General features: G+C 36.8%; 3 protein-coding genes across 3 annotated transcripts; 1 reads left to right on the forward strand and 2 right to left on the reverse strand.

Annotated features, from left to right (window-relative positions):
- Window positions 1-531: 531 nt before the first annotated feature.
- On the forward strand, window positions 532-1,018 carry LOC141816253 (ethylene-responsive transcription factor LEP-like). The gene has a single exon (XM_074704075.1). It carries the CDS (start codon window positions 546-548, stop codon window positions 978-980), a length of 435 nt encoding a protein of 144 aa, XP_074560176.1. The 5' UTR covers window positions 532-545; the 3' UTR covers window positions 981-1,018.
- Window positions 1,019-1,386: 368 nt separating this feature from the next.
- On the reverse strand, window positions 1,387-4,774 carry LOC141822223 (uncharacterized). Its single transcript, XM_074709661.1, has 10 exons — window positions 4,606-4,774; window positions 4,034-4,129; window positions 3,814-3,888; window positions 3,529-3,597; window positions 3,003-3,079; window positions 2,424-2,512; window positions 2,175-2,304; window positions 1,925-2,015; window positions 1,710-1,775; window positions 1,387-1,638 (listed from the first exon to the last, which is right to left on the reverse strand). Exons 1-10 carry the CDS (start codon window positions 4,747-4,749, stop codon window positions 1,519-1,521), a joined length of 957 nt encoding a protein of 318 aa, XP_074565762.1. The 5' UTR covers window positions 4,750-4,774; the 3' UTR covers window positions 1,387-1,518.
- Window positions 4,775-5,229: 455 nt separating this feature from the next.
- On the reverse strand, window positions 5,230-9,798 carry LOC141822338 (uncharacterized). The gene is made up of 8 exons (XM_074709780.1): window positions 9,692-9,798; window positions 9,241-9,476; window positions 9,014-9,151; window positions 8,751-8,829; window positions 5,968-6,036; window positions 5,804-5,879; window positions 5,646-5,714; window positions 5,230-5,557 (listed from the first exon to the last, which is right to left on the reverse strand). The coding sequence occupies exons 2-8, from the start codon at window positions 9,406-9,408 to the stop codon at window positions 5,467-5,469; spliced, it is 690 nt and encodes a 229-aa protein (XP_074565881.1). The 5' UTR covers window positions 9,409-9,476; window positions 9,692-9,798; the 3' UTR covers window positions 5,230-5,466.
- Between the last annotated feature and the right edge of the window lie 685 nt (window positions 9,799-10,483).

The raw sequence follows: 10,483 nt of genomic DNA on the forward strand, positions 1-10,483 counted from the left end.
ACAAAAGAATTTTTTTTTTATTTTATTTTAAAAAAAATGTTTATGATGATTCGTGCATTCCACACCTGCCCAACTCAGTAATTATATTGTTTCAACCAACACACAATTCAATAGATTTTAGTGAACACATACTTTTGAGCTCACAGGTAGGTATATATAATTCTATTTTTTAAGACAATCAAATTTTAATTAACATTTTTTTGTTTATCAAACTCATGTAAAATATTTTATAAAAATAAAAAAATAGTTCTAGTTATGGTGTCATTTTTCTCTTAATTTAATTTTAAAAATATTGTTCTACATATCTATCATGAATAGAGGATGTCATCATCAATAAACTTAATCACCTTGTGATAATAAATTTGGTAGCTCTATTAATTATTTTTATAGTGTTGTTAATTATGCATATTTAAACTCATTCAGGTTTATCGATCTCACTTAACCACAAAACCAAACAATAGCTGAAGATTTATCTCTCTCTATATATAGAGAGAGAATGAATTGTAGGATGAACACGAGAAGCAGGGAAGACAGAGACTTGCAGCATGGCGGATCCTGATCAATTGCTCGCCCTCCGCTGCCGCCGGAAGCGGCGGTCTCGGGCGTCGAGCGACTACCTGGGAGTTCGTCGGCGGCCGTGGGGCCGCTACGCCGCCGAGATCAGGCACCCCGTCACCAAGGAGAGGCACTGGCTCGGCACCTTCGACACGGCAGAGGAAGCCGCCTTGGCCTACGACCTCTCCGCCATCTCCTTCTGCGGCGTCGCCGGAGCTAGAACCAACTTCTACTACCCTTTCATGGACGATTCTATTGCTTCTCCTTCCCTGCCGCCGCCGCCGCCGCCTCCTCCTCCTCCTCCTCCGCCGCCGCCGCCGCCGTCTCCGTCGGAGGAGAGAGAGTCGTGGTGGGTGGAGTTCGACGATGAGTCGATGACCATCGCGGCCATCTTGCAGAGTTTTAAGCATTCGACTACTAATTAGTTAATTCTCTGTTGTTGCATGATTTCGTGGTCGATGATTTGGTGGATTAAAAATGGATATTTCTGTGATTTCGTGATCTTTCGTGATGATCTCTCGATTATTCCATTAGTATTAGCTTCGTTCGTCTAGTCTTTTGCCCAAGGGCGAAGGAAAGGTCAGGTTGCAAGGCCACTGGAGTTTGGAGTTCATCGTTCATGATCGATCGAGATGCAAGGAAAATTCATTTTACCTAATTTTAATAGGCAAAAGATATTTAGAAAAAACAATTCGTAGATATGAATTTTGGTTCCATTTATTCAATTCTGTTTACGATAGAGAAAGTAATCTTTTATCTTATCAACACCTCTGACTAAACAGTATTCATCACATTACTAAGGTTACATATGATAACTTGAATCAAATTCACTTAATTTCAAAGTGAAAGATATATTATTAGCAATGTTTTCCAATCCTTTCGACTATAACTTTTTGCTATAAATTTCCCATGTGCTTCACACAATTGTGAATCCTGAACAAAACTGAAATGGTGATGCACTAATCAAGCAGCAGTCTCTATCACCTGAACACACTCAAGAACAGTAGCTTTTTTTGCCATTGCTGCCATAAGGGCTTCATGAACCATTGCGTTGTTCTTGAGAAGTGACCCAGCGAACAAGACCTGAATGGTTATTGATCTCACAGTCAATTACTGAACCACAATATTGTGAAACAATAAGATGGAGAACTCACAGCCCATCTTGTGAGGTTCTGTTGCTGATCCTTGCTAATCTGTGGTTTGCTCCGATTTATAAACCTCTGGGAAAGAGGAAAAAAGCCTTAAAGTAGATTTTGAAATACCAAATCTTATTGAAATACCTGAGCAAAAATAGATTTGTAGGCAGATATAGAGTGAATACTAAAACTATTTTGAAAATTGTGATAGCAAGGGAATATATTATTCATACCTGAAGAGTGAACAGATCTGCAGATTGACCGACCACCTTATCGTATTTAAGGCCTTCAGCTGCAAGGCCAGCCATCGACACAACAGCCAACCTGGTGGATGAGTTTCTGGTTGATGAGCAGTTTGAAACCAGAGTAATAAATGTACTAAAGCATGATATTGTTTTCCTATGGAAAGCAATCGCTTAACATTAATGACGACCACTAATAGTATTTAGAGTAAGGTGAGGTTGCAAATGACCAGGTTCATACCTGTCCAGTTCCTTGTCATCAAGCTGCCCACTGTATATTAGTTCTTGAAGTCTCTCATCAACCAAATTGACATGTTCTTTTCCGAGATCCAGGGAATATCCCAAGATTGGTAACCCAATCAAGTAGGCCACTAGTAATCCATAACCGGTTGGTTAATAAGCTTGTTAACTGATGCATCATGATTCAAATCTACGCAACTTACAGACTAAATTATATATAGCTCTTTGATAATGTATGATAAAAATTCACCTAAGAAATGTGCAGATTCATGCCTAGCAATCCTCTCCTGGTAATCAGGAAAGAATGAAGAGAATCCATCAATTGCAGCTTGGAGAAGACTGCAGAAGGACAATAGGCATTAGTTAAAGTGAAAGAGTTACTGCAAGCTAATTGCTAGGTCATTTATTAACCTTCATTAAAATGAATATCCACTAGTCATAACTTTTTGCTGTCTTTCTTAAAGAGTTAGATTCAATCCTTTGATTAATGAATGCTGGTATTAGATTCTATGAGAATCAAAAGAATTTTTTTCAAGACAAGTGATACAGATTATATTCTTTAAAATACAAAGAAACAACTTTGGCAAAACAGAAAGACCAACAAGATTACATAATAAATAAGCATGACCAATAGGATATTTTCTTAATAGCTCTTATCCAAAAATAATGTGTAAATAAGAGTATGTTGAAGAAAATATATAGACTTCAAAAGATCTCTAAAAGTTCATTGTGTAAAATTCTTGTTTTATTTGATACATAGGCACTTTAACAGGGATTTCTACTTCCAATTGTTTTACCACAATGTCTAACATGTTGAATGAGGATTTACCCAGGAGAAACACTACCAATGGCCAACACTATCAATGAAATGCTCCCAAGCAGATAAGGCACAAAGAATCCCCAGTCCTGTAACATCGACGAGTTAAAATAGTGGAAATAACAATAAATTTGAAGAAAACAATACTATATTCAAACTAGGTTAACAAATGTCCTTTAACAGTAATTCTTCAGCATTAAGGACGATGAGCCAATAAATTGATTTTATTTAGATTGCGGTGAATAGAATTTTCTGACCTTTCAATTAAGAAAAATTCAACATGAAGTAAAGTTCTGCACAAAAGTAAGAATAGAGGCTGAATGCCTAGTAAATAAACAACATATGTATTGATGATGTCTCTAAATATGTTGCAAGTCCTTTTCAGTGGCTTGAAATGCACATAATCTTCAAACAAATATAATAATGGTGCTGAGTGAAATAGTATGAGTGTTATTTGTGCGAGTGAAAAACTAAAAAAATTAAACTGGTGCTATACAAACATAAGAATATAATCGATTCGAAGGTTGCATATATGTACCCCTGGAAGCTGACCCGCAATCACACCAAGAAATCCTGTAGTTCCCACTACTGTAAATAGAAAAGCTGCCTGCACCATCAGATTTCAAACTCAATTTAGCAACCCAGCAAAAGCTCTAATTCTATCATTGTCTCAATTAGATATACAGTGCTCCACAAGAATTGCATGACACATGCAATGCACTTATAGATTTTTTGTTTATCATGTTCATAATGCATGGTAAGACATGGCCATTAAAGGAGGATGAAACAAAAAATTAAGATGATAGTAGAACGAGGAAAGTACATCATTTCTAACACTTGGTATTCCAAGGTTCTCTGCATTTTTTATTCCCAGAGTCGTTAGCTCCCGCAAGGATGTCTACAAACAAGTTTAGTAACTGCATGATGTAGCCCTCAACCCAAATAAAATCTGCACTCAAATAAAGAAATATCTGTGTGCATGATATACAATATATATGTGATGAAAGTACTTGCCCAGAACTTTATTGTGATGATGGACTGACCATACGACGTGATACATATGGTTGAGAGCTCCATTTCTTTGCCCAACCAATTTGACTCAGCTGATCAAGAGTTTCCTTAACAGCTTTACTATCTTTCTGAAACAAGGGGGAAAAACACATGGTAAACTATTAGTAGACCTGATTAACATTAGAAGTTATGGTAGCTTTCAAAAACATAGAAAATCGTGAAAGATCAGATTCTCACAATTGGAAAGCTTAAAAAGAAATTATCTGAAGATTATTTGTCCTTATTTCTCCTTTACCATTAATTTAGCTTCATCAATCATCTGGGTCCAAAAATAAATCAGCACACATCAGAAGCTCATGGAAGTTAACAATTTTTGGAATATATATATAGTCTGTAGATTTTTTTTTTAAAGAAAAGAAATCCTTTATTGTAAAGATGTTTCTTTGTATAAGCGATTGAAGCAATCGACATGCAATCGACTAAACTGCTCGTTCGTTTTAGTCCGAGTTCCCTATTACCCGTCAAACCATACTGAAAGGGGAAGTTCGAGATGGTGCTATGTATTTTGAGTATGAAAGACAGAAAGAGAAATCAAGCTAAGCACCTTGGCGATGGCTGCTTCCAGCGGGGTGAGATCGACCTCCGCAGGGACGGCGGGAGAAGAAGCTCCGGCGCGCCATTTCTTGAGCACCTGCAAGCTCCCATAGAATCGAGGAGATGGGGAGAGAAGGGCGAAGGAGATGGCCATTTCTACCTCCTCTTCTTCCTCCGCTTCGATGCTGTCCGACCGTTAACCAGCAAGTTAGGGGATAACGTTAATAGAACAGAAGCACGTGCAGTGCGCGTGCTAAAACATACCTGTCCACTGAACTTTTTCTACGCACAGCTAGCGCAACAAGATTTGGTTTCATTTTTTTTTTATAATTCAAATATCTAAATTTTTGAATTGATTAATGAATTGATTAATCAATAAGGTGATCCATCATTAAGATGAAGATTGCTCCTATGCTAGAGTTGCATGAACAGAGGATAAAGATTTGAATCCTAGCAAAGTCAGACAATACCCTCCTGCATCGTGACCAACTGTAATTTTTTGATTTACCTCTTCATAGATGATCGTAAGAGCCGACCGTGTAGGATCGCTAAAATGTCGGATTTCACCTTTTGCAGAAGATTAAGATCAAGATTTGATTTAGCTGTACTTTAGGATTCTGTTTTGTTTCCCTAAACCAAAATATGCCTGTTCAGTTTCAAGAAAAGGAAAGGCTGAATCAACTCAGACTCAGACCCAAGCCAACACGATAACAGAACTAGATAAATACAATTATGATAAATAACACAGAATTTTAACTAAGAAAAACAAAAATGCTCCTCCTTGGAGGCAAAATAGAATGATCATTGCCAGTGAGAAACAGAGTGGCAAAAAAACTGTAGAAATGCAGAAAGAAAACCTAAAAAAAAATTATTACTTTCTTGCTACAGGTTTCACATTCCTGGAGCTTGAAGCAGAATTACTACTTGGTTGAAAACTGTTTGGCTTTGCGGAACGATGGATACTGCAGCACAAGAAGAGTCCACGATAAGCAAAAGAAGGTGCCAACTATAGTCCGATGAACTGGGATGTTGGGAAGGAAAGTGGTATACCTTTGAGGTGTGAAGCTGTTTCGTTGCAAAGAATTTTTCCTAATCTGAGCATGCACTTTTGCTTCATGGCTGCCGAACAGAAAGGAAAGTTTACATTGTAGAATCTCATTTGATCGGACGAGATTGATTTAGAACGCAAGAGAATCAAATTATCTTACCTATTGAGACACTCCAATCTTGCCTTTTTCATCAAGTTCCCCTTCACATTAGACAGGTTAGTGCCTGGTCCACTCCCTACAAACAGTCATCACATGACAATGCTAAAGCAAATTATAACAAATATGGTTCGGTTGATGATTATGTATAGGAATAAAAGTATTACCTCCCCAGAAACTCCTTTTACTGCTAGGAGGAACTTTAGAACAAATTTTGATTTGACGACTTTGTTTCTCTAAAAAAGAAATGTTAAGAAACATCAACACAAATGCACTTCATGTTGCTTAGTTGGTAGAATAATTTATGTGCCTATAAAAAACTTAGATTCCTGCAAAATTGATCTTTCCACAAAATAATATTTGTTAGCACGGATGTTAGAATTATTCCTCTAATTTCACTTGACTTAGATGATGAAAAATGTGATATGAAATAACTAGCGATGAATAAAATAAAAATTTTGCTTTAACTTAATTTCCTATATGATTGTTTGGCTTTCTAGAAAAAACTTCTAGATTTTTTGGATATTAGTTTCTCAATGGTAGAAAACATTAAATTTTTTTAAGGAAAAAAACAACATGATGAGAGTCATTAATCTAGCGTATAAAAGTTATGGAAATCCATCGGTACCGTGAGTAAAATTCCATTGAAAAAGATAGGGTTATACAAATAATCCCATGGCTCTAATTTGAATTTCATTTTAGTGACCAATACTCATAATCCAAATGGTTCTAGTAGTCATATTGCCAGTCAGTTCTATTGTCTAATCCAGTAACTCTAGTTATTTCAGTCACTTTTTATGATTCAATTGCCCAATATTAAGAGAATTATTTCTTTCAATACTTGCTCCTTGTTAGTTAACAATTGATTGAATTTGTATTCTTAATTCTGATAGTTAAGGTCAAATGATTATTTATCAAATTTATTGTATTTTCATCAAATAGAAGCTGTTTCTGTGTTCAAGTGGCAGTGCAATTACATATTTTCCAATAAGAAGTTAAAGCACAGGTGTGGGCTCAGTAAATCAAAGGATCGTATAGATAGTATTGGGCATACAAGAGAAGTGAACAACCTATTTTAAACAAATCCAATCAAGAAACATAATAAACAATACATGAGAATGCCTTCTGATGCGGCAGAATCCTACTGCTCCTACGTGGCACATATAGTCAAAAATCAAACTGATTTGTTGAGTCAAAAGTCAAGAGAAAATAGAACTTATCCGAAGACCTATATGTGCAAATCTCTGTCAGCTCAACCACTCTGCTACTCGGCAGCTCAGCAGTTCAGCCACTCTGTTAGCTCGACCACTCTGTTAGCTCGGCAGCTCTGCCACTCAGCAGCTCGGCCTCTCTGCCACTCGGCAGCTCGGCCACTCAGCAGCTCTGCCTCTCTGCCACTCAGCAGTTCGACAACTCGACAGCTCGGCCACTCTGTCAGCTCGGCCACTTTACCACTCAGCAACTCGGCAGCTCGGCTACTCTGTCGGCTCGGCCACTCTGCCACTCAGTAGCTCGGCAGCTCTGTCAGCTCGACCACTCTGCCACTCAGCAGCTTGGCAGCTTTGTCATTCAATCTTTCGGTCACTCAGTCACTCATTTAAGTCTTTCAACCACTCACTCCCTCATCCAAGTCTCTCAGCCACTCCCTCATCCAAGTCTCTCAACGTCAAACGGAAGCAGGGATATTCAGTAATTGTCGCAAAATAACCAGGGCGGTTATAGGGTTGTCAAACTTGGTCCCCTTGGATATCCTTTTCTTCTGCACATAATGCCAAAAAGAAACAGAAGCGATCACCACCCATCAAATTTGGTCTCCTCGTACACTTACATAATGATACCGCTCTAGCAAACGTAAGGAGGCCCTCTCAACGACTATATAAATCCCAAACAAAGTTTTCTCAAAAGGGGGGCTCTTCTTCTTCCTCTCCGTTGGCTAGTTCGACTTTCTGGAACTCTTTTTCTTCTTTTTCAGCATTTTCATTTTTCCTTCCACGGAATACTAACTTTAGCGTCGGAGTGACTTGTCGGGACTCCCCAACACCATCCTCACCTTCTGTTGAAGTGCATTTCAGGTCCTCATCATTCTCTCCCTCGAGCTTCGCTAGGAAGTTGCACACGTCGAATCGTTCGTTGACTGGTGGCTTGACCATCCACGACATCTAGCCGGAACACCTTCACTGAGTGATTGGTTGGTCATTTTTCACAAACAAACAAAAAAGAGGAAAGAATTGGTTGAAATATTTTAACAGATTGATCCTGACACCAGTTATTCCGGAATTTGATTGAATGTTAAAACCAACCAATGAGCTTCTTTTATTTTGTGAAACTTGACCAAACAAGCGACATGCAATCTGTCAAATACCTATGGGCAACATCATAACAGACATACTATATAAATGGTTTAAAATCATTATGCACCACCATTTGGTAAGAATCTAAAACCAAAATAACTAAACTCCAACAAAAGAATACTCCATTATATTGTTGGGGAAAAAAATTCTGTTGTTTTATGCACCTCAAAGAATCCTTAAATCAACAGCTCCTACAATCTTAAGTTCCTGTCCCAAACTTATATGAGGACGAAGAAGTACAGCTCAAACCATGAACCAAAATCCCAAAGTATTCTCCAAATCACTAAACTCCATACAGAAGAGATCAACTCTAGTGAAAGTCCAAGAAAGATTGTAAACTTGCAAATCCTAAAATGGCAAACACACATGCTTGAGTGCATATTTTAACATGCTCCAGGCAGATGCAATCTGTTTACTCACCATGGTCATAATGCTACTATAGAAGAGAAAAAAAAGTTATTGTTTATGACTGCAACATTTTGCATGCATGTTTGCTGTTCAGTGCTGCCTATTTCCTTGATCCAGTTCAAATGATACCATATTGGCTAATGAGAAATGACTATTAGAGAATAAATAAACAACAGCAAACAATGACTCACTAGCTTGACTTTCTGCATATCGCTGTTTAAGTTTCTCAGCGATTCTATTTTGTGCGTCTTCCCTCTCCTTCAACTTTGCCTACAAACAAGCAATTGGGAATCAATTCAGTGTCGCTCCTTTAACATACTAGTGGTTTAGTATGTCATCTCCAAATTCTAATTTAGAAATGTAAGAAGAATGTGGGATCTTGGCTAGTGATTTCTACTTATTTTCCTTCTTGATGATGATGATGAAGAACAGATCCTAATAGAGAACACTATACCTCATAAAGAAGTCTCCATTTAAATACTACTTTCTTCTGCTTCATCCTCTTGATCACAATATTTGCACTCTCCACTCCAAATTGTTGCTCGTAGAATCTTTTCCACAGGCCATCTGTAACTGGACTAAGATCTCTTCCCTACTTACGCATTAATTTAGGAATGAAAACCAAAAGATAAAACGCACAAGATAACTGAAAGAAAAAAAAAATGAAAACATGGCCCTCACTTCTGTAGAATTCTCAATATGAGTCAACTGATCGATATTACTGTGAGGTAAGATATCCTTCAGTAGATGTAAATCCGTCTCTCCAACATCTCCCATGTACCTAAGATTAGCGATTGCCGTCTGCGTACATAGTTCCACCAAGGAAGGAACTTTTCTGGAGAATCCCATTCCTCTCCTACAGATTTTGATGCAACGCAAGGTCGATCCCGCGGATCAAATTTGTGCTTAAATTAACCCTGCATTAGAAGCGCGAATGCGAGAGGATTACTAATCAAGAAACAAATAAATCAATCAGATCAAAATCTTCCCAAAAAAATTGTTTTTCTTCGTGAAAGAAGCGTGAGTTGATTAGCTGAAGAGATTGAGAGAATAATATGACGATCAGTTCAATGATGCATTCGTTCCAAACATTAAAGGTGAAGAGAGTACGAGATTGGGAGAAAGATCATACCTGAATCGTCGAATTGGACGGCAGAAAGAAAGAGGGCGAAGGCATCGGGGCCAGCAAAATCCCAAATCTATATAAATTTGTTAGAAACCTAGTTGATCGGAAATCGGAACTGATAAAGATGATACCAGTTGAGTTTGGTTCGGTTAAATTTGATTTTATGATATTTTCAAAATACCTTTAACGCTCCGTTAACATTAAAATCCTCTCAAATTTATAATAAAATACAAAATTAACTATTCTATATTATTTTAAAAAAATATTAATTAAATCAATTTTAAAATACCTTTAACGCTTCATTAACATTAAAATTCTCTCAAATATTTTTATTTTACTACTAAAATATAAAAACTCCTATTTTATTTTATAAAACTTACTTAAATCACTCGTTTATTAATGGAATATAAAAATTTTAGAGACATTCTAGATTAATATAACTTATTTTAAAATATGATATTTTTAAAATTCTAATAAATATTTAAAAACTATCGTTAATTTTATTAATCTGATTCAAGAACAATGATTCACACAGCCGGAGTGAATATCCATTTTGGAAATAAGAAAGAAAAAGAAAAGAATGGGAACAAAAAGGATTTCACTAATTGACTTGAGAGGAAATATAGAACAAGGAATTTAACTAAATCAACAATATTTAGGTATCAAAATTTTCCACCATTTTAAAAATATACAAACTACCCCTACAATTTCCAAATCCATTTCATTTCAACCCCACCACCTATGATTTTAATCTAAAATCAACAATATTTAGGTGGTGAAATTAAATAAATTTAGAAA

This window comes from Curcuma longa, chromosome 2 (genome assembly GCF_044706935.1).
Source record: "Curcuma longa cultivar G26 ecotype Majalengka, Jawa Barat chromosome 2, ITB_CL_G26_1.1, whole genome shotgun sequence".
Classification (NCBI taxonomy): Eukaryota; Viridiplantae; Streptophyta; class Magnoliopsida; order Zingiberales; family Zingiberaceae; genus Curcuma; species Curcuma longa.